Source organism: Mercenaria mercenaria, chromosome 11 (genome assembly GCF_021730395.1).
Source record: "Mercenaria mercenaria strain notata chromosome 11, MADL_Memer_1, whole genome shotgun sequence".
NCBI classification, from domain to species: domain Eukaryota; kingdom Metazoa; phylum Mollusca; class Bivalvia; order Venerida; family Veneridae; genus Mercenaria; species Mercenaria mercenaria.
In genome coordinates this window covers 64,717,193-64,742,722 of record NC_069371.1, presented here as the reverse complement: position 1 = coordinate 64,742,722, position 25,530 = coordinate 64,717,193, and the positions used below count along the sequence as shown (strand labels likewise).

Below are 25,530 nucleotides of genomic sequence, written 5' to 3'. Positions count from 1 at the left end.
GCTTTCCTTGGTGTTGTCGAGGGTTATTTTTTTGAAATATTGTGAGAAAGTTAGAAATAAATGTTTTAGAAGTAGTTGCTGTAAGAATTCATTAAACCAGAAAGAGTTTAAGCTGTTTGTCTTCTACATTAACACCTTATTAATGGTGTGACGACAATCACCGCTCCCGCAAATTAAATGAAATTGGTGCGAGCGTAACGATAAGGACTTCAACAGGTTTTAAAGGGATAGGTGATGTGTCATCTTATGTACTTTCAATTTATAATTTTTTTTGCGAAAAATCTAGACAAATATCTGCTAATGTTGTAGATTACGAATATTAAAGAGGAGCGAACTGAGAAGGATTCTAGTGCAGTTTTCAGTAAACAATGACAGTAAAGGTCATCAAGGACGTGCGCAGTTAAACAAAAAGCTGCAGAAAATTCAGTGAAAGCAGATCGTTTAGGGCAAATAAATCCGAGTAAGAAGAACTAGCTATCGACATAGAATTAACGTAGCAAAAAAGAGATGCAAGTACAATATTTTCAACCATCAGAAGTGGTGGTTCTTCTGCGCACTCAAAAATAATCCGGCATCTGATTCGGCATTTTCATATACTATTACCACTTTTCTCAACTTTTATGGGAGTGCGGGGCCTCCGTGGCCGAGTGGTTAAGGTCGCTGACTTCACATTACTTGCCTTTCATCGATGTGGGTTCGAGCATCACTCGGGGCGTTGAAGTCTTCATGTGAGGAAGCCATCAATCTAATTTACAGAAGATCGGTGGTTCTACCCAGGTGCCCGATCCTGATGAAATGATATACGGATGGGCACCTGGGGTCTTGTCTTCTTCCACCATCAAAGCTTGGAGGTCACCATCTGACCAATAAATATATCGATGCGACGTTAAAACGAACACAAAATTGATGGGAAAGCTTCATTTATTCATTTTAGGTTATGGTGAATATGTGTCGCTGGAAGGAAAATAGTCTTTTGTCTTAAAAACCGACAGCATTTGTTATGTTAGAATGTTTAATTTGAATATAACGATTAATGATTTAATGTATAATGTGCAATCAGGAAAGAAATTCTGCAACAGAAATCAGAGTCAGGGATTCAAAAAGTACACGGGAAACTTTGAAATCCATCTGGCATATCTCGTTTTGAGGGGATACCGTACAGCTGATAGCATTGCAAGGGAGACAATCAAATAAAGGTCTCCTGGAATATTCATTGATATGGCGGGAAGAAGCCAGGGAGTTATGAAAAACATTGACAAATGTCTTTAAAGAACTGGAGAATAAGTAATACAGTCTATGAGAAAATCATTTTAAAGCTTAGAACGCTATAAGGGTCGTAATATTTCTTATATTTCAATAAAACAGTTTGCTTTAATTCAAATTGTTGCGTTTTTCACTTTAATTGGATATTTTACTAAAAATGATCGTTTAGATTCATAATCTAGATTGTGTTGGAAAACAAACAAAAAGGAAAATGCTGATACACGTACAAAAACGTGCAATAAGCTCTTTTTAGGTAAAGCTCTGTGTTCTCATAAGCATAGGATGTAATGTATTTCAAATAGACATACAGTTCATGCATTATAATAATTTGATAAATGAACGAAATATTTTACTTTTTCTTTTCGTCGGTATATTATGTCACAAAAAGACTATCGTCTTGTGGTTCTGTGATCAACAGAATCAACTCGAAAACCCTCTAATTTGCAAAATCTCTTTCACTGTTGTCGTAACTACATATAAACTCGGACTTTTTCCAAGATGTTTATCTCTCTACGTCCAAACGAGTGATCAGATTACATTTATTTAGAATGATTGAGGTAAGAGAATGCTGACGGGTATGCTATGAAAAACTGTAATTGGGAATATCAATTCCTATGCATAGAAAGGTAAAATTAAAGACTGGCTGTCGGGTAGAAAGCTTTTCCAACATAACTAATTTATATTATTAACAAGTTCGTCACAAAAATTTAGACTGGATTTCCTTTCAGTCGTTAATGTGCATCTATTCCAAAACAAAGTGTTGTATAACATAAACATGTCACCCAGTCTCTCCACTTCTGCATATCATAAATACAGCTGATACGTTTTGCGGGCGAAGCAAGCAAAAGCTTTCTGCTTAATTGATTAAAGGTCTGAATTTTAGGCTTTCAAAATGCACGGTCGACGGAATTTAGCTTGAATCTGATAAAGCGAAATCCGACAAATGCTTTAGGAGGAGACGGCCTTTGAAGATTGTTCTATTTTCAATACTGATTGCCATTGGTTTCCAAATCAGAATGATCTAAACAATACTGGTATAAACAACAATAACAACACAATTCTTGTGTGAAATAATTTTAGATCAGGCTTAAAGTTTCTGACAGAGAAGATGTTTACACTTTTGAATTTACAAATGTATACAAAAGTGGTCGATTCCTATAGCGGATGTCCTTGACTCATCGGTATAATTTGAACAGTCTTGATAGATGGTCAGCTACGGAGCATTTGCTTTATTTTGTCTAAAATCGCGGTAGCATTTCCATGACATATTTCATTTTTTAAAAACAAACCACTATCCACTTAAGGGAAAAAATTACCAAGCCCTCTGACGGCTGTGTTTGATATAACAGAATATTTGAACAATTTTGGTAATGGGTGGTAACCCAAGAAACTTTTTCTGAAATTATTTAGAAATCTGGCGACAGCAATTTTTGATATTGGTTCCGCTATATACACCTAAGAAAAACAAAGACCAGCCCCCTTGCGGCCATATTTCTCTATGAATTAAATGACTGAGAATGTTACCAATGAACATGTATGTAAAATTATATTGCAATCTGCCTACTGGTTTCTGACAAGAATATTTTTTTAAATTGTCCTTTCCACTGTCATTGTAAAAAAGGTCATGCATGGAATGGAATGTTTTAAGCAGACGATAATTGAACCTAGGAGATGTCACTTAAAGAAAAATATGAACGACGGACAGTGAGTAATCACAGTAGCACACTCGAGAACTTAATTCTAGGGTGAACTATACGAACATTATTAACAAATAGATACAAATAAAGTATGTACGAAAATCCGCGAGGAAGGAATACAGCATTGCTAAATATTTCAGCGGTGAAACACGGACAAAAGAGACCAGTAGGAAAAGCTATAGTCACAGATCGCAACCACCTTTGCAGCCCTCCATACTGAAATAAGAATACACGTACATAACGGTTGGGTACATTTTAAAGCTATTTCTATAAACAAGTAACACGGTCAATTAGAGTAGTCCTTTCGCCTGCCTCCATTTTGAACCTAGTGTAACTGGTATGAAATGGGGTCACAGTAGAAATTATTCACATGTGCACTTCGCTTACTCTGGTCGTTCGGTTACAAAAAAAACCAATTACTCTTGTAACTCGAGTATAGTAGCTAAACACTCTTAAAGAACTACATACAGGATACTGCGACTTTAAAACTGAAACCATTGTTTTGCACGTCGGCTTCATTGTTTACATTACCAGTGATATTGGGTGACTTTTTATTGCGCGCAATAGTGGATTAATAATATCTGACATGCGCCAGAAAAAAATGCAACATCCCTTTGATATTACGTATATAACGACAAGAACATCACTTATAAAACTTACAGGCTATATTGTGCGGTACGTTGTGTTCAATGGTCATATTCTTTTCGCTGAACCTTGTGCCAAAGAACAATTCCAACAAAAGTAGACTGTAAACATTTATGTGATTTTCCACGCTCAGCCGTTTCTGACAGGTATCATTGCTCATCTGACAGGAATATGGCCGCCAGCCAGACCGACTTTCAAACATGATCATACGAGTATAATTGTATTCTGTAACTTGCTTAGTTATTTTGTTATTGTTCTGGATTGTCACTTTGTATTAACTATGATCTGTTTTATAGTTGGGTGGAGTTTCCCTGGTAAATTAATACTAAACAGTACTACTAGAACCAGTGTCGTTAATTACAATTTAGCTTCCTGTTTTGCTTTTGTTAACAATCATCTATTACATATATCTTGGAAAGAAAGAAATACAATACCTTCGATGACTGCCCTGTACTCGTACCAAAGTGATGAGGATAGTACAGACCTCTCTCAACGTTCCTGAAATTAGGCTAAAGGGTTTATAAATGATACTTTGAAGGAAATGATATGAGATATAATGTAGGCGTGAGAAAAGTGAAGATTTGGTGAAATGGGAATTTGATGGATAGAGAGGGTCAGAAATAATGCAGACTGTTTAAAACGATAACGTGGAATTAAGGTGCATGTCTATAATTTCAACCAAAACTAAAAAAACCGAACTCCAGTGGCCTTGACCTTTGGGGTAACTGACCCTCAACAGAATAATGTCAGCCCCTCCCAAGATAATTTTTATCGCAGGCTTAATGATTATATAGAGTCAGTAGTTAAAAGAATAGTGAAATTGAGCTGCTTTCCATAAAATTTATCCAACACCATAATAATACCTGACCCTAGTGATCTGGGCCTTTGAGGTACCTGGCCAATTTTTGTTTTTGTTGGGTTTAACGTCGCACCGACTCAGTTTAGGTCGCACCGATACAATTTAGGTCATATGGCAACTTTTCAGCTTTGATAGTGATAGTGGAAGAAGACCCCAGATGCCTCTCCGTGCATTATTTCATCACGAGCGGGCACCTGGGTAGAACCACCGATTTTCCGTATACTAGCTGGATGGCTTCCTCACAGGTACCTGGTTAACATCCAATCGATGACTAAATCTTACCAGGGCTAGTCATTATGCAAGGTTTGATGAAGATAGGGGCAGATGTTAAGAAGGTACTGAGGAATTATTAAGCTTTATCTAAACCTTAAATCTGAATGCGACGCCGAAGAAAGGGTTAGAGCAACACCATCTCGTAGTCACCGAATGGCTACAATGAAACAGTGCAAGGTTCATAATATAATCCCCGTCATAATCAATAAAATGTTTAAGCTAAATTATTTCCTAATTAACTAAAGGTTGATTGTATATCGTTTTAAGCTCCTTTTTATACGTTTTCATTTATACAACCGTCAGCAGGAATTCGTTTCTTTTTGGATTTAGTACGCCAATGGGACGTTAAAACTATTATAAACTGTTAAACTACAGACAGGGAGTTCTTACTTGCAGGTATGTCGAGTTGCAGTGTACAAAAAGCATATTTTTATCTCATATGTTTGACATAATTCTGGTATTACACTAGTGTTATAAAGCTTCACGTTGACGGCGTTTTGATAAAGGATACGTTGGCCGAATTTACAAGATCTATATTAAGTAAAGATAGAAGAAATTTCGATGTTTCAACAGGAAAAGAATTAATATCATATCTGTGCCTTCCCAAATTGAATTTAGTAAACACGTTGCATAAATTGATAAAATGCATGACAGAGCTCCGTAGCTCATTTTATTCAACGAGTTTACTCCCGTGTCATGCCATGCTACAAGTATACCTACTTCATATTCTTTGAAAAATAACTATTATGTCAGTGCATTAGAAAATGTGGCATGGTTTCGAAGGAGTATATAAAATAAATTCAATATCAACAGCTAGATAAACACTTATAATAAAGAAAGCTATCAATAGTTCAAATATAATTGACTGAAAATATTAGCACAAAAAATGGCAACGGCGAACGCCGCAGGTCATTGACATCAGAAATCGACACTTTGTCAATAAGCAGTACCAAACTTTAGAACTAAAAAGCGAACTTTAATCTACGCTAATGACACTAAGGTTTTGACGCAGACAGAATAAGTCGTATTATTATTTCGTATCATATTGGGCATTATTTTGGGGATAACTGGTGATTGCCTCCCTTTATTTGTCTTCTTTTTATAAAACAAACTCGGGCGTGAGGCGAAGTGACGTCGATTACGATGGTAGCATATGACATGTATCTTGAATTTCTATTTATTTAATGAATAGTAGTATATACCAAACAGTGATTTGTCGTTGAATAAAGTCATTGTTCGGAGTTCAGATGCGAACCAAATCATTGTTTAATTTAATATAAACGTGATTGACGTCATCCAAAAATATATGATTGTTACTTTTTAGTTGTTTTCCTTTTCAGCGCACCGCTTTGACGTTTGACGCCATGACGTAACAATTGCTATGTATATATTGTGATTTTGTTGCATAAACACACAGTTTCGATCTTTTTTTTTGTTTACGAAAGGAAAATAACTCGGGTCGTGTTACAAAAAGAAATAAATGCACCACGGAACATATGATATTTTCCATTTTGTCTGCCTAGTGGCTTTCTTTTATCTTTGAAGTTCCATAATATGTAAACGCATAAAACATTTTTTCACACGATCAGCTTGAATCTCAGAAAAAGTTGTTTTTGAATTTAATTTCCTATCATACCGTACCATTGAAAAGTCTTGAACAAAGTTTGTTTCAGTGATCAAAAAGAAAACATCAGATGACCATGGGCCCTTTTTCAGCCAATTTAAAGTCAAAGTCAAAAACTTTGACTATAAAATCCTAAATTCTTTTTTTTTGCTCTTTCATTGATAATTTAGTGGAAAGGGTAATGAAATATTGCAAGAATATTCATTCTTAGCCACAGACAGCTCTGCAAGTACACTCATTGTCACTGAAAAGTTACCACCATAATAGCCCTTATATTTTAAAAATCGCACTGGACTGTGTTGAAAGCATAACACAACTAAGATGTAGATATTACACGCTATTGAATATGGACCTTGAGTATCGTTTAAACTCATACAGTAAGAAACAATTCTTTCTTTATTTGAAACTATCTAACTCGGTGCACACTTTCAGATTCGTCTAGGAGGTGCAAAACATTTAACACACTTGCGGTTGCAGTTGCAGACGACTAGAGGATACAATTCTCTCAAAGAAAACAGAACATAAACAGACGATAAAACCTCAAGTAATTCATAATTTGTAACGAGGAAAAAAAAAATAAAGGAATGTAGACAGTTGCAGAAACTCCATAACCTGTTGGTAGGGGCCGCATGTTTCATCAAAGCATTAGGTAACAATCTATTACTAACCACAGCGGGATAATTGACTGGGTATTTATATTATCTACTAGAATGTCTATAACACTTGGGGTGTAATGTTAAAAAGCTATTAAATGATATATTTCGCGTTTAATGTTTTACAAGTGAATATATTTTTGACAGTTTTTCAAGTGTAACACACACATAGAACGATTTACCTCACAGAACGATGGGAATAATAAACTTGTATCTAATACTATACTTTAGTACTTAAGGAAATAATGAGATTTAGAGATTTGACTTGCCTGTTTGTCTTGATTACGGGCTAGGATATGATGTGAAAAAGTGGTTTTATCCCAATATCATTGTTGAAATGAGGAAGAAGCAGAGACATTTAATGTTGTCTAGACATTGCAATAGCATATTGTGGTTAAGCAGAATTAGGTTTTGTGTTATCAAAGTGATGCAAAATAGGTTCAACATGCCAGCTATTGGCAAAATGCTAATCTAATTATGTACTGTCAGGTTAAAAAAAATACACTAACATTTTTCTAAGAAACAAAAAGAATACATTTGGTCAGCATCATTATTTGTTATGCGTTACGACGTCGTTATTCCAGTAATACTTTAATGGAGAAATCATGTTTTAGGGAAATGCAAATTAATGTTTCACATCATTTCGTTGGGTTTTTGTAAACATTTAACAATGTTTCTACGTGTAAGGAAAGCAAGGATAAAAGTACAGAACCATTCATAGAAGTAGGGGTACATGTTAATGTGCACGTGCACTCGTCTGAGCAGATATGTTAAAATGCACCAGGGCACCGCCTTGGAACAATCAATGGCAGATATCTCTATAAAATTCTAGGGCCAGGGTTAAATCTTCCTAATTCTAAGTTGTGTGGAATAGCTTACTATATTTCCGTGTAAAAAAGGTTGATTTTCGATACGGAGACATAACGTTAGACAATGTATTAAAATGCTTGTCCGTCTTATTCTGCACAAGAAGTCACAAACATGTGAGAAAGAAACGTGACCTTTTTCAACCGCTGTACAAGTATATATTTATTACAACGGATTAAATATAAAAACTTAGTTTGAGTTTCGAGTAATGTATTACAAACACATACATGGTGTAATCATCCTAACCGAAAAAAAAGTAAAACAACTTTCATTGTGCAGTATGCACATAAAGCATAATTTACAGACCAACGATTGCATTGATATATGACAATGCAAGACTTAGTGTTATTTTGATATAGGAGATTCTACGATAAAATCTTTTTAAAGCCTACCGAAACTGAGCTACAATCATAGTTGTCTTTTACTCTGCTTCTTCGGGTTCTTAATGGTGTTTTCTCGTTGCTTTGACTTTGGCAAAGGCATTGTTTATAGTTCGTCAGTTTATGTTATTATCAGTCACTATCACTGTTTAAACAAACGTTTTAGTAGTTTGCATATTGTGTCTTTAGTTACAACTGCGTATCTAAGAGGGTCTTATGACGAAGATTATATTTATATACTGTCTGGAACAAACCTCATAAATTAAAAGCAGAAATTCCTTAGGCATAGTCTGCCTCGTGGTTTTCTTTTATTCTTAAAGTCCCATCAAGTGTAAACACATAAAACAATTGTTTCGCACGATGCATCTGACTCGCAGATTTTTTTTGTTTAGTTTACTATCGTAGGGTTAATATGGAACAACAGAGAAGAAAAAATGCAGTCTCTTCTTGTTTTTTTTTTCTACTCAAAAGTATTTTAATCTTAAATATTTTGGCGCTAAGCGTATACATTTTTGTGACGTTAGAGTACGTATAGCATGATGTTGGGACACGTTTAGATGTCGGCATTTTATTACGTTGAGCGGTATATTACATGACGTTTAGCAATAATTTTAAATATTGTGTTTTTCTTTTTTGCGTTTATCAGTTTTAAGACGTTTAAGGGACCCGCAAAGGTACACTGCATCAAGCAAACTTGAAGAGCATTCGGATGAAATTGAAAACTGTTTTAAAACATTGAAATTTAACTTAACAACAAACAGTAATATAACTCGGTGCACATTTTCTGGATGGTCTAGGAGGTACGGAAGTACATGCATACTGATTTATGGCAACATTTAAACAAAAATAATTTCTATTTAGTTCACCTATTTGTTTTCAAAGTTTTTCTTCATTTTCTTCATTCCACTTCAATAATAAAAGATATTGTGCAAGCTGATCTTGGTCTGCACTGGTCGCAAAGGCAGAATCACTTGCCGACAGCAGGCTAAAGGTTAAGTAGATAGAACATGTTTTATTGTTGAGAAAAATGTTACCCAGTTTCAATGTTACCTAACAAAATGGCAGCTATATGAAAGGATAAGCGGTTCACTTCTAGGTGAAAGAAGAACTTCCATATGAAATATACCCCTGACAGAGAATTTCAAAAATACATATCATTTACAAACAAGGGGTTGATTGCCTTGTTAGTACACGATTTTTATCCCGTTTAAACTTACCCTGATTCAGTGAAAACATGTAGTTTTTTAAGCAAGAATCAGGTTTATTCCGTACGAATGTAGGTTCTGTAGGTTCACTGATGTAGGTTTTGCTTTAAGTGTGATTCGTATTTTGACCCTGACTACAAGTATTCCTTTTATTAACTTTAACAGCATAAGGATGTAATTTAATGACCGTTTAGTAGTCATGAAAGTATAGGTCTTGAAATTTCGTACGGAATAAACCTGATTCTTGCTTAAAAAACTATATGTTTTCACTGAATCAGGGTAAGTTTAAACGGGATAAAAAATCGTGTACTAACAAGGCAATCAACCCCTTGTTTGTAAATGATATGTTTTTTTGAAATTCTCTGTCAGGGTTGAATATCTATTCTTGCGCCGCTTACGCTTCCCGTTTACTGTAAAATCATTTTATTTCATGGGCATGAAATTTCGTGTTTTTTTTTTTTGTCAAAACGACAATTTCATGGGGATATGATTTCGTGGATTTGAACTTTTGAACAAAAAATGAATGGGAATTTTACTTGTTCGTTAGGATTAAATTTCGTGAATTAACTCAAGCACGGAATCCACGAAAATTACTCCCCCATGAATATCAATGATTTCACAGTACTCTCTTTCGAATTGGACGTTAGGAAAAACTTTTTGGATAACCGTGAATGTATTGAATCGCATGTAACTTATTCAATCGTTTATTTTTAGCAATCACATCAACGATTTAAGGAAATATCTATCGGCATGTTTTTATTTAATATGTCACTGAATTCATATAAATCTTGGAAGGAGGTCAACACGTTGAGAACGGTTCGTGGTTAAAATTATTATTCTAACTGTATTCCTGTTTTAAATTAGCGAATTTTTAAGGGAAATGCAATACTATGGTGAATGTCATGTTTGTGATAACAAGAAATAAAGATAATCGTTTTAAAAACTTGAAAACAGGATATTGCGGTCACGGAGAACATGTGCCTCGACTGGGTATCGAACTTAAGACTCCGCGAACTGTACATCTGCGCTCTTTATATTGAGCTAAGTTGTTATCATATTGGGGTATCCATGAGGTTTGAAAATATGTAAATACAGTTGTATTAAAACAAGCAAACAAACAGACACAAATGGTTCTAATTTTATTTTCTACAGTTTTAGGCTACATGCTGGAGTAAGTCGAATAATGAATAAATGTCCGATTATTTCTAAGATCAAAGTCCATTTTCCAGCGCTTCTTTGACATAATCCCGCTGTGTACTGTCGTTGCAAGTAACAAACTTGACCCATGAGTTAACAAGCTCCTCTGCTGGCACTTTACCGTCTTTTGGATGATAACTTTCAAAGTAAGTTTTCTCTAGTGTTATATCATCGTGATGGAAAGCTTTGAGTCCATTAATAAACTCCTCACAAGAAATAGTCTTCGTTCGGCTTACATCAAATATGTCAAACAATGTCTCGTAACAAGTCGTTATTGTTTTGATAAATTCATCCTTGTTTGCTCTGTAAGCTTGTCTGTGGGCTTCAATGAATTCTTTTTCGGTTATTGGACCAGGCTTTTTCTGGAATACAACAGCCTCCCAAAATTCCTCGAACGCGCTGATAACTTCTTTTTTTCTTTCTGCTTCAATATGATTTAGTTTGGCAAAAAGTTCTCTGTAAACAAAACAGTATGATTCAACAAATGGTTCTCTGCAAAAACTCAATATGATATACTGGCGTTAAATAACAACACCGTGGGCATATAATACTTTACTACACCTAAAATAAAGTATTACATAATGGTATATGCATTAATCAAGCAAACAAAGCAGTCATATGAAAACAATTAATTTCGCTTCTGCGAGCTGCGGCGTATGACTCAGACTAACCAGCGCTCTTGAATCATTTTCCGCGCCAATGCCATAAGGCGCCCACAGGTTGCCATTTAAATGTTTTATCTTCTGTAAAACATCACAATATTTCATTGTAAAAAATCATCCTAGGATTTAATTTAGCTCCCTTTCAGTCTCTCAGACTGTACAAAAATAAAATGATTTGACTTGACAAATAGTTCCCTTTAAAATGCACTAATGCAGTAAGGCGAAACGTTTTAATGACACAGATCACTGGCAAAATTGTCCTTGAGAAAAAGATATGACCTTGCTTTGCAAGCAATTATTAATGAAGACAGGTGATGTGTCTTTGAGAATTGTGGTGATATTTTTAGCAAAACAACTACAATATCTTTTAGTTGGGAATAACAATCACTATGCAAATAGAACAATAAGTAACGAAGAAAAATATGAATTGCTTGCAAGAAAAAATCGTTTTGTGTTGATCTTTATACAAATTAAGCTTGACCTACTCTGCATAACGTTCTTTTTTTACATACAATATAACTTCGTTTGGTAAAAAGTATCTGTTGAAAAGCAAGTCTTGTAAGGCCGTTATAATGCCTAACAGAAATTGTATGTTTCCAGTATCCCGATCTACCCTAAAAGTTTGTCGCGACCCTAAATGTTTTATGGCGTTGGAAAAAACACACACGATATTTTCTCTATTTTTTATACTTTTCGCTTTGTGTTGCTCTTTCTTAATTGTAAAAACAAATTAAAAGAAAATGTTACCGGATACACACAGTATTTTTTAGGCCTAATGAGAAAGAAATATATAACGTTATCTTTTATAATTATACTGATTCATATCGTATCAGCCTAGTTATGCCGTTTTAGTAATTTATCTAATTATCCTTTTTTTCCTTTTTTATGTAACTGCTTAAATTAAAACCTATTTGAACATTTTATATGCCTTATGAATAAAAGCTTGATTTGGTAATAAGCTATTATTAAGTTTGTTATTAAGACTTTTTTTTCAATATTGCCATTATTATCTCAGTGTGTAAATAAGGGATTAAAATTTCATACCAGTACAAATAAAAGAAAACAGAATAGCTGTTTATTAATGCACAATGACAAATATATTTGCAAAACTATTTTCATTAGTTTAGAATAAATGTATATAGAATTCTTTATTCAGTTTTGCTGCATTAATACATTTAAAAACTGATAATGACAGTCTCGAAATCATTTTATGTTAATAAGACCGGCAAGATATGTTTAAAATATCATTTATCTGTATGTATAAAATGTAACATAAGATGCATTTCAAGTATCAAATAATATATTCGCTGTTCAAATTGCTCACACTTCCGGATGATGTATGACAAACTAGATTATGTAAAAATATCGCAATAGCTATTTGGTAAATTCTTTTGCTGCAATTTTAAATGTTAAATCTAATATTTACAACTAGTATGATAGTATCGCTGATATGACTTATCTTTAACAAACTGAAATTCGTGGATGGGCCATTTCCCCAACTTAGATAAGCGCAATTTGAAGGGCTTTCACGTTGTTTATTATGTATTTCATGTTCGAATTATGCAAGTTATGAATATCAAGTATTCTCAATTCCCTATTTGTGTGAACCACCGGTTGACAGGTGCAATTTCAAGCCCGACATAGTGCTGGGATGTTTCTTTTTTTTTTTTATCTACCTCTACCTTTATAAATCTAACATTACCGTATGATATAAGTTGTGCCCGTCAGACGTAAATCCATACTAAACAATATAGTTCATATTGACTCATTTTCGGCTAATCAGATTTTAATGTTATTATTCTGTTAAAAATAAATAAAAATCTTATTCTTTATATATTAAATAGTACTCTGCCAATTATATGATTGCCACTGAGTTTCGGATCTACAGGTTTCGTACAAACAAATTTCCTAAATTATGGCCTGTCACAGGTAAACGAGTAAGTCAGTACGCCATGACCTGACTTTTGACATAACTATACCTATAACTTTATGGGTTATCTAACAGTAAGTCCAAGCGCTTTCCAGTTATTGTGCGAAAAAAAGACAAAACATTTCATGTTAATTTTAATGGCACTACGACACTGACTCCAAAAATAATTGGGATCATCATAGGCAGTCATTCTATAATGACCAATGTAGGCTAAATGGTTTTTAGTTACTGATCAAAAAAGTGTTTACCAACCGACAGGCAGACGAACCATATCGTTTACAGGCAGACGAACCAACTGAAATGAGCCAGATAATATACTCTCTCCTCTTTGAGGATGACAGTCATACTTATTTTCACAGACGATTTTGTCTCTCGTTAACATCTGTCAGCTACTTGAACACGTAGCCTATGTACATTAGATTCTGTTTATATGCAATTTTATCAAACAAGTGTTAAAGAAATTAAATAAACTAATTTTACTCTTCTTCTCTCGCGTCTTCCCTGGCTATCTTGCCACAGCTCTTCGAGTCAAACATTCTGAACCAGAGCGTCCACTTGTAGATCAAATAGTCATTCGCCATTGTCTGCAGTGAATAATAAACAAATCTGCAATACAAAATAAGAACCGATGCATTATAGACAAATGGAAGCATTTAAGCAAGTTAGGCTACTTAATAAAAATAGATGTTCTGAACAATATTCAAAATAGAAAACGGAAGATTTTGAACAAATATGGTTAAACAATTAAAGAATGGACAGTTTATAAAAGGAAAAATGAAATACATTAAAAGATAGTTTGTAACAATGAAAGAACATAATATTATACCGAAGTCTAATCTATGTTTTGTACGAGGAAACTAACTGCAAGGTCCTTCTCCACTATCTACAAACTATTCATTAAATCCAAGCAATATAAACAATTTGCTAAATAATGCATAATCGATCATTCTCACACAAGTTTCAATAAAACCAATCATCTTATTATGCTATAATTTAATGGTTTCACCTCTCATTATTTAACATAAAATCTACATATCATACGTAAGTAAAATCAAATTAGCTATTTATAATCCTAGATGTTTATAAGTTTATGTATCTAATCATTAAGTTCAAATACATACCAATCTCTGATACTGATGAAACAAAACAAGATAGTGGGCAGTTTTAAAAGTGCACTTTCTGGAAATACATCGGTCAACCTGAAACATCGTAAAAAAACAATGCATGTGTACAGTTTATGCCGAAAATATGCGCTTACAAAGCAGGTGACTAGACACTAGACAGACTATGAAAAATTGACATTAAACAAAAGTTTGTTTGTTATTTTTCTCATATTTTATGAAATAGTGACAAGTGCCTGTTTATGTCAGATATTTTCTTAGAGAACTTATTGTTAGGCTATAAGCTGAGACTACTGTTCCAACACATTTCATAAATCTTTCAAAGAAACTTATATTTTGTGAATAAGTTCATTAACAATAAAGGAAACTAAACGCAATACACTTTCTCCGGTATGTGGTCGATTATTGTGTACGAGAATTTACGAAGCGTTTAAGTCGTTTTATAAAGTAGAACATAAATATATACCTTGCTGTAGAAATATGCCCCTTTTATTCCATTTTTAAATAAAACTTTTCCAATTTTAAAGTATCTGATTTTCAATTTGTGTGTATTTCAAACAAAACAGTCAGTACAAGGTAGTATGAAATATATCGTAACATACGATTAATGTACACACGGCAAAGGTGAAAAATGATATTGCAGGTCATAAAAAAAGTTATTTTTAGATTGCTATTTATGTGTCAATATCAATCAATAAGGGGAAGAGTTATTTTACATTAATATTTAGTTTTTATAATAATCACTGCATAAATATAAACACAACATTAATTAATTACACAGTTTGTGCTACATTATGGACACAAATTTATTATACAATTTGCTATAATCTTGTGTACTTAAAATATGTAGAGATATCGAAAGAAATATGTTATCTAAATATTAGAAAAGATGTGTTTCGTACCTTTATTCAACCGCCACAAATCCCAAACTTGATAAACACGTCAAAACATGATCTATTATACTGCAAATGATACAGTGTTTACACTCAGTTTCAAATCGTCGGTGTGTATTTACGAAATATTTTACACGTTAATTTATACTATGCGCATATTTTCCGCTTTCTCAAGTATGAACTACAATGTATTACTACAATAAAAACGTCAAGGACTATGGTACTTCATACATATATTTACAAACTTCGATAAACTCATTGACATAAAACACCTAAAATACATTTTTTTTATGATGAAAACAACTATCTTCATTTGTCAAGTTAAATAATAATGGATACATTAAACCCTGTTTGTTTTAAAACTGTACGTGCGATACAATATTTAATATTGAAAAAACTTGAATATGTACAGTTTATCGTTTCATACATAACCGTAGTGATGTAAAGATAGCAAACTAAGAGAAAACAATTACATCAAACTATTGTAAAGAGATAAATTCATTTGATCTTTATGATAACTTTTACTGCAATGTAAAGCCAGTGTATTTAATACATACACATTTTAGGGTTTAACAACTGAGTTTGAGCATACATGGCTTCCTATGGTAATATCATGGAATTACACTATGGAAAAATAAAAACTGAACATATTATTACATAAAATGAAATTCATTTACCTTGACAAAGTGTACATTACCTATCGTCACTGCATATATTTCTATGTCTGTCTGTTTCAAGAGAATGACATTTCGTTTTGGTAATATATCCTTGTTCTAAACTCTTTATAAGAAAACAAGGTATATTGAACAAATAATTTGTCACCATTTATGTATAGACATATATTTCCGAAAAACAGGCACGACTATATCGATATTTATTGAAGACGGAAATATTCATACTTTATGAAAGCCAGCAATTATTATTATTTTTAATATATTACTTTAAAAACACCTGACAACTCTTACTCTTGTTAGGACATTCGATGGTTAAGGTCGCTGACTTAAAACCACTTGCTCTCTCTTTACCAATTTGGGCTTTAGCCTTACTCGGGGCTTTGATTTCTTGATGTGAGGAAGCCACCCAGCTGACTTACGGAAGATCTGTTATTTTATCAAGGTATCATGATGAAATAATGCACGGAGGGGCAGCTGGCGGTCTTCATCTACCATCAGATCTGGAAAGTCGCCATATGACCTTTCATTATGCCGGTAAAACGTTAAACATATCAGATTTCATTAGATTTCATTATGAATAAAGGTCACCTTGTTGGCATGATTTTAATGGATCTTCAAAATGAGTTTGACACGGTCGACCACTCAGTTCTTCTTATGAAATTAGAAGCCATAGGTCTTAGTACTGATGTTTTACAGTAGTTTAGGTAATGTAATGTGTTTCAGATAGGCAGCAACTTGTGGATATGTCAAATTCTTTCTCCTCTTGTGTTAGGGTTACTTGTGGTGTTCCCAAAGGATCTATCTGTCTTGGGACCGCTATTTGTATGTTAATGATATGCATGCAAAGGTTAAAAATAAACTTCTTCTGCATGCAGATGATTATGGGGAAAAACCAAACAGGCCTTTCATTGAAAAAGAACTGACAGATGAACTTCAGTCTGTCAATCAGTGGTTAATTGACAATAAAATATCTCTTCATTTGGGTAAAATGGAGACAATTCGTTTTGGTTCTTGACCAAGGCTAAAGTTATGAGCATCTGTCAATGTTAGTTGTAATGGAACTGCAAAACTGTCAACCTCATCAGTCAAATATGTAGGTGCTACACTTGATCAGTCTCCATGCATAGCCAGTTCTGTTGTAAAAAACGGCCATTCCTGTACAGGAAACGCGATTTTCTCACATTCCACACTAAGGAACTTCTGGTTATTGCCCTCATCAAGTGTCATTTTGATTACTCCTGTTGTTTCTAGTATCATGATCTTACTACGTATTGGATGATACATTTAATTAGGTTTGTTCTTAATCTTGGTCATAGGTCTCATACTGATAATGACATTATAAGGTTTTAAATCGGTTACCTGTTAAAAATAAAGTGGAAAAATTAACCTTTGTAATGTTTTTAAAATAAAAATAATGGTCTTGCGTGAAAATTGTATTCCCCTTGACTCATATTTATAGGACTAGGCCAAGTGAAAATGGATGTTATATTTTACCCAAAGTCAACGGTTTTGGTGTTAAATCTTTTGCATATAATGGCTGTGTCCTGTGGAACAAATTACCATCTTCCCTAAGGAACATTTCAATGTTAAGTAATTTTCAATGTTCAGTAAAAAGTCATATGTCTAATACAGTATATGTAATTATTGTTTTAAATCAGTCATATCATTTCAATGTTTTATGTATACATTGTCTTTCTTAATTTAGGACTGTGTTATTTCATTTCATGCCTCTCTATGTCAATACCATCAATATCTAAGGACCACAATGGAAATAAAAGATGTAGTTCTCTTTTTGTGTTATCATTGGTATGATGTTATTGACATGGTTTCATTTCTGATACATGTTTATTTTTTTATTTTTTTATCATGTATAAGGATATGTTTTACCATGTTTTATGCAAAATACTGAAATAAATCTACCTATCTACCTACCTACCTACCTACCCACCTATATATCCCTAACAAAAAACAAAACAAAACAAAACAAAGAAACCCTAACCTGCCTGCCGGCATATAGTGCCCAATGCAATGCAGAATTTTATGCAGACATATTAACATTATGCATCCATTTTGTGTATTTCTATGTATTCGTTCAATAATTTCCGCTGTATCGAAACCGCATATGAAACAAACCCCGTACATTGAGCCTGAACTACTATGATATATGTTCTATTAACACAGATTTGCATTTCTTTAATTAGTTGGGTGAAATAAAAACTACGTTCTGTTCGTTCTGTTTCGTTAATTTTTATAATCAGACAATCACAAACGTTCATTTTTCACACCACTGGAATGCTAATTTTCGTTATAATCAGTCATGCAAATTAGCATCATTGTAAGTTTCGAGCAGATACGATTTTCAAAATTCAACGGTTTATAATTTCTTGATTGGCATTAAATGGAAACAAGAAGGTTTCATATTGTTCAGATTGTAAATACATTATCATACTGGTCAGGAATACCTGCATGTGCTAATAAGCTGTCGCTTTTTGGAACACATACTTTATGTGCCTCTAAACATTGACAAACACATACTTTATGTGCCTCTAAACATTGACAAACACATACTTTATGTGCCTCTAAACATTGACAATTTTACTGTATGCGCAATATAAGGTTTGGATATACTTTTCAAATAAAATTGAAAGCAAGAATCTATTCAATAAAATCTATGGGAAAATTTTGCAAATACATGTCATTTGTGTTGTCATGGCAACGGAAATTCCAAAGCACCCATGCATCACAAAAATATAGAAGTGTGTAGATAAAAGGCCCGTGATCAAACCACAAATAGACAGTTAAGTTAGTTTATTGAACTGTTCCTAAATATTCAAACGCACGATGTTTAGTAAGTGATACGCAAAATTTGTTGCATTAATGACTTTAAAAATACACGCCATGTGCGGCCACGCCATACTGCTTTCATGCCAATCTTAACGTCAACTCAAAAGGCATTCTGTGGCTTACTAAATATCATTGTAACACTTGAAATAGTGAAGATGATTACTTCAAATTTTCAGATTTGAATGGTAATAGAATATTCTTCGTCAATATTTTGTTATCTCAATTTTGATTTTTTCTCACTAATACAGATTTTCTCATGGAACGGCCAAACTATATTTATACCAAATTAGATATTGTCGTTATATGATAGATTGGTCAAAATTTGTCAGAGGAGAATCCGATACCGGCTACTGTGCTTTTCTTAAGGGGACTTCCTACAAGATGTTCTTTTTAAAAGTTTTTTTTTTAGACTGAACTTTATTGTTAGTTGTTTTGTCCTCTCTAAGGAATGCATTCTTGTGAAGATTGTGCATTTGTAACAAAAGTATTTCTTTTGGATTTTATCCTAGTTTGATTGTTCTTTATATATCAATGAGTTATTATTATTATTATTATTTTATTATTATTATACCATATTTATATAGCACTCTTTTCATATAAAATATGTGCGTTCAAAAAGGCTTTACAAAGACATTAAAGAACACACACATACATATATACATACGTACATACTTACATACAAATACATTCGTAAAGGATTAAAAGGAATAGTAATTGAAGATCATCATTAAATTTTGCTCAGCTGAAAAGAGAGCAATTCCTTGCTCAACACGAAACCAACCTATCATGATTTTGTTATTTTTGTTTGTTTGTTTTGGGTTTAACGCCATTTTGCAACAATATTTCAGATTTTGTTATTTTATATGCAGACAGTGAGCTTCAGTCTCCGATGCTTGCTTGGAGGCCATTCCAGAGCTTTGGAGCTGCATGTTTGAAACTTCAGTCGCCATAGTTTACCGATCGACTCCTCGGAACAACCAAAGACACTGTTTCTTAAAGAAGAGACAAGTGCCAAGATGACACTGTTGGTCGAGCAATACATTGAATGTTATTGCGACCCTATAAACAGGGAGTTTGTAGCCGTTTGAAGAAACTGTGTATAAGGGAACCAAATACCTCGTACGAGGTGTGTATTAGGAGTGAGGACACAAGTAAATACCCCTTATCAAACATGTAAATTAGTTATGGTTTTGAAAACCTTAACCTGTGCTTATTTTTGGACTTTAGATAAGCCAAGTATTGACTTGACGCACTTAAAAAGACTGTCAAACGAAACTATTGATGAAACTGGGATGGCGAGAAGACAAACACTTTGAGAAATCATTGAAACTCTTCGAACTTAAGGAGGACGAAAACCTTGCAGTATACTTGACAGTATAATGAGTTAGTATTGCGTATAACGATGTAGTAAAAAAGTGACATTCATTATTTTTAAAACTTTTACAAAACATTAAAAGAAAAATATTTTTATCACGGGAGACTAGGGGAAATAAACTTTAAAACTTACTCATATTGTTTGTTGAAGCTAAGATTCCAATTTACGTATCGGAAGGATTCAGATAAAAAAAATGTACTTACTGAGTACACTTTTTTTGTAAAATAGCATTTACTGTCTAAGAGTACAATTTATCATCACATACGTAGAACAACAAGCAGTTAAAATGTGACAGACTTGATAAATTTGTAACCTTTCAGCAAGCACTTAGAAGACAACGTCATTAACTTCAGCTAGAAACAAACATAATAATTAAATGTGCTTATATTAGAAATATGTAAAATATGGGTTATGAGAAAATGTACTTAAAACAATTATCTCAGTGTTGTTATATTTTCTATCGTCTGTTTCCAGTCTCCCAAAAATTTCCCAAAATATCGGTCCAAGTCAGCTTCCAATATCATAATATTCCAAAGTAAACTATAATTGGAAGGCGCTTCATCTTAGAGTTACATTGTATGTCTTTGTTTGTATCCATTTATTCGTCTTCTAATCAGTATAATTGTTGATGTTGTTGGTGAACACAGGCATTTACTCGACTATATGGACCAATACTGAAACAAATTGGACGTCATTGAGTCTATTACAAAATATATTCCATTTTATTGAAAAGTTTTTATTAAAATTATCCGTAACTTGCAGTTTAAACTAAAAGTTCCACCTTTTTGGAGTGCTTGTGTGTGCGTGTGTGGGGGTGTGTGTGTGTGTGCGTGTGTGTGTGTGTGTGTGTGTGTCGGGGTCTCTGAGGTTACAAAGAAGGTGAAATCAAAACCAAACTGAACGGTCAGTTAAATACAAAAATACATTATTCCTTAGAAAGGCGAAGGATTAAAGTCAAACCTGGACATTTCACTATAGAGTAATCAAACTTCAGCTATTACAGGCGCGTAACGTTTGTTTAAGAAATAATATATCTCATACAATGATTTGTCATTGAATAAAATCATTGTTCGGAGTTAAGATGCAAAGGAAGTATATAATAATACGCATCTAAACCACAAACAATGGTTTCACTGTTTGAGATATATTGTTACGATTCTAACACATTATCAATGATTACGAGGATGGTATCAAAGTAATGCCACTGGCAACTGATAACCGCTATTTTTAGCGCGAGTACAAAATCCACAACTTGCAAGTGTTCTCCGTTGTAATAGCTTTCAATCGACGTATAAACTATACATATAGACACAATATCTTGCTCACAATTTACATTTGCACAAACCCTATTCGTCGGCGGTTAGGCAAACTGGTTGGTAAAAGTGTAAAAAATGCGAACGAAATTAGGTCTTACATTAAGACTTGCGCTTCACTCGGAAGAGGTTCAAAGTACATTTATGCTGACATAAGTGCTATGATTGTAACGAAATGTCCTTTTCCACAGTTTGCAGTTTGGTTAGGAAATTTTGTGCAGTCCTGGAGTCTGCCAAAAATGCGCCTAAAACTTGTCGACCTAAGTCTGCAAGTAGTCCAAGGATTGTTGAAAAAAAAATCAAACTAATAGTACTTTCTGACGCAAGATATACTTTTCAGCAGATTGCGGACATAGCTGGCATTTCAAAAGCATCTGTGTTGCGCATTCTGCGAAATATTTTGGAATTGAAGGGGAAAAGTGCTAGGTGGGTCCCCAATTTGCTCACTGATGAGCAAAAACGCACACGCGTTAAGATGGCGCGCAAGCTTTTGAAAAGGATTCAAAGATACGATCAAAAAACATTTATGAATGTAGTAACAGATGATGAGTCTTGGATATCTTCGAACCGCATCGAAAAATTAGTAACCGAGTATGGCTCACCAAAAATGCCAGAAGGCCTTGCATTGCCAAAAGGACTGCAAGTGTGAAAAAGGTTATGTATGCCATATTTTTCACTACTAAATGTCTAGCCATCCAGGTTCTTGTACCTAAAGGCAAGCCAATAAATGTCAAGTTTTATAAGAAAATGTTCTTAGAAAGCTTCTCAAGTATTTCCAGAAACGTCGACAAAAGACGGGTATCCGAGGCATCCATTTGTTACACGACAACGCATCGAGTCACAAGGCTGGGATTATGACGTCATTTTTCAATGAACAGGGAGTATATGTTCTAGAACGCCCACCCTATTCTCCGGTTCTAACCCCCTGTGGCTTTTTCCTTTTCCCTCGTCTCAATAAAAAGATTGCAGGCAGAAAATATACATCACGCCAAAAGTTGAGGGCCGCCATATTTAAACTCCTTAGGGATAAACCTGAAAAAGACTATCAGAAAGCTTTTAAGGATTGGATTAAAAGATTGAAACGTTGCGTATCTGTCAAAGGAGATTACTTTAAAGGTTTGAAATAAAGCTTTTATTTTCTTAATCCAACCTTTACTTATCATTTAACACCATTGATTACATTTCGGTTTGATCCCACCCTCGTATGATGTACGTCCATAACGATATCAATAAAATATTTGTCTGATTTATGTTGCTTTCTTTTCCAGCGCGCCTCCATGCCGTAAGAATTGTGACCGTTAGAAAAATGAATTGTTAAATAATAACACAGTTTTTAGCCTGCTTTGCTTGATAGGAAAACTAAGCAGGTCGTGTTAGAATATTTCGTTAAATGGGTGTCGTTTGTAAAAAATGTACAATCGTTGTTGTTTGGTTTAGGAAGAACTATTAAAGAATATTGGTTTAGATTTAACGTCAGTTAGACACGATTATAGGTTATATGGCAGCGTTCCAGCATTTGATGGCGGACGAAGACCTCATGTGCCCTTACGGTCTTTATTGCATACATAGACAAGCACCTGAGTAGAACCACTGACCTTCCGTCAGATGGCTTCTTCTCAATCTAAAGCCCAGGCAAGGTTATGAAACCACAGCGGCCAATTGTAATTGATTTAATTAAATTAAATCTGCAAAGCTGCTGCCATGTTTAAGAATGATATATGCACATATACGCAGCGCAGTTCATTACTTTTAACAAAACACGCAGTTAAGGTTCAAATACATATTATAAAGATTAATTCATCTTGACAAAGGATAACCAAAATATTTGACCTAATTAATCTGACACACACAGGACATTAGGCTTTCTTTCTTTTGAAAAACGGGGGCCTCCATGGTTAAGGTCGCTGATTTCACTTGCCCTTCATCGATGTATTTACGAACCTCACTCGGAGCGTTGAATTGTTTATGTGAGGAAGCCATCAAGCTGCCTTACGGAAGGTCGGTGGTTTCTACAAAGAATTTTGACGGGCCTCATTTTCCAGTAGTGACGAACATGTATAAGAAGTTTCTAGTTATGGCTCCGGGTGGACGCACGGACGGACGGAGGGACAGACGGACGCCAAAACTATATCCGGGATAATAAGAATGTAGATGATAAACACATGTTTCCAGTTTTGAAAAACATATGTTTAATTAAACCTGAACGTACCTGTCAGCATGGCGCACCAACTACACTATTGACCTTTTCGGATAATGTAATGAAGCTATTTAATTCGCGAACATTCAGACTAGCAAACGCAGACTAATCAATGAAACTTTGTAATATAATGAGGACTAAAAGGATGAACATTTCCCCGGTTTTAACTTCCATTGGAGCTTTTGCCACTGACCGGTCCCTAACTCTAGATCTTAATTCGATTGTATTGTCATCACTACCTTGCTTTCAGTATATTAAACTTTGGCTGTAATTTATTATGTTACACGACGGGGAATCACATCTCTAAACCAAAGTATTTTTGTATGTATGTGTTAGTAGTGTGCACATCTGCTTGCTGTGAGTTTCGTTTTTGGGGAGGCTGTGTGTTTGGAACGTGACATTCCTTGTTCGATATTTGTCCGGTTTTGTTGTTTCTTTTGCTGTTACGGCAACATAAATGTATTCTAAAAGCATACACATTTCAATCTTATTTTGGAACATTACAAGGAACTGATCTGCAGGAAACTTCATATTTTATTTAGCGTTCGTAATTACAAGAAATCTATCATCATTGTAAACTACATATGTTATTTATTAAACGTTAGCCATAATATTAGGCTTTGGTTATATTTCATATCTTATCATGGCAGGAAATTTATTCATGTTCTTCAAAATATCACTTTGCTTTAGAGATTATTTTGATCATGTGATTCCCCACACTGTGTTAAAAATTTACATATCCAGGCACACTGTGGTAGGGCTTCGGTTGTGGAGCGCTAAGAACGCGGTTTGCCCTACAGGATTGTTTTCTTTGCTTTTATTGTAGCCGAACTGTTGTTTCATGGCTAGTATCACGCAGTAAATATTTGCAAAAATCTTTTTAACATAATTATTTTTATTCTGGCATTGTAAGGGTAGAAATTTTAAATAACGAATTCGAATTATATAAAAAAGAGATATGTACGTCATTTTTATTAATATTTATATTTAATACCAAGACAGATGGTCAATACCTTTCAGGAACTATTATCTACATTTATGGTTGTTTACTAGGATACATGACGAAATTGTTTATCACAAAATATAACCTTAATGTCTTAAAGCAATTACTCCGGCCGCTTGGTCTGGCTTCCCACGTGGTAGTACAGAATCTTGGCGCGCCTTTTATAAGCAATTCATTGGTCCGTATTAGATGAACTTACCATGTGATGTATGATTTAAAAATCTATTGTATAATTTAGTTTTAAGTCCGATCTTTAGATACTAAAGATTGTGAAGAAGTAAAAAGAAAATCAGGTTTTGGATCTCCAGATGGAATATAATAGTTTTCCGTTAGAAGTTACATGTTTATGATCTTTCGGTTTTACCGACGGAAAAGTTATATTGTTATGATTAGTTGTTATATTTGTGACCTATGAGATTTCTCATGCTGGAATCTTAATAGAAGTAAGAAAGTAAACTGCGTTGTTTTCAATACATAAACTAACACAAAAGTTAATTAAAATTGTGCCGGAAGTCCAATCTGTTTTATAAAGACACTTTACCTTGGAGTGCTTTATCTCCCTCCTGCCTATTCTACTTCAAACTAGTAATAAAACGTTGTTGATAGAAATTTAGCTCGACCTTATCCAAATTCTAATACAGTCTTGTTTACACTTATACCGCGTTCAGACTACGCTTTTAATCCTACATTAACTTGGGTTTATTTTTTAAACTCGTTTGCGTCCACACTATATGTGGTGTAAAACGTGAATTATGTAAAGGTCAAGTGGTTTCTGTAATGTAGCATTAAAACTACCTCGGGAGGTGGTTTTAATACTATATTAAAAAGTAATACTACATTATTTTACAAGTGTGA

At 33.9% G+C, this 25,530-nt stretch overlaps 1 protein-coding gene across 4 annotated transcripts; it reads right to left on the bottom strand.

Moving 5' to 3' along the window:
• Positions 1–10,592: 10,592 nt before the first annotated feature.
• On the bottom strand, positions 10,593–15,437 carry LOC123532005 (sarcoplasmic calcium-binding protein-like). 4 transcript variants are annotated; one of them, XM_045313336.2, is made up of 4 exons: positions 15,279–15,437; positions 14,377–14,454; positions 13,736–13,861; positions 10,593–11,119 (listed from the first exon to the last, which is right to left on the bottom strand). In XM_045313336.2, exons 3-4 carry the CDS (start codon positions 13,834–13,836, stop codon positions 10,678–10,680), a joined length of 543 nt encoding a protein of 180 aa, XP_045169271.2. In that variant the 5' UTR covers positions 13,837–13,861; positions 14,377–14,454; positions 15,279–15,437; the 3' UTR covers positions 10,593–10,677. The 4 variants fall into 4 exon arrangements, with proteins under 4 accessions (XP_045169271.2, XP_045169270.2, XP_045169272.2 ...); XM_045313335.2 differs by having other exon boundaries at positions 13,736–13,839; positions 15,279–15,436; XM_045313337.2 differs by lacking the exon at positions 15,279–15,437 and adding an exon at positions 14,843–14,994.
• Between the last annotated feature and the right edge of the window lie 10,093 nt (positions 15,438–25,530).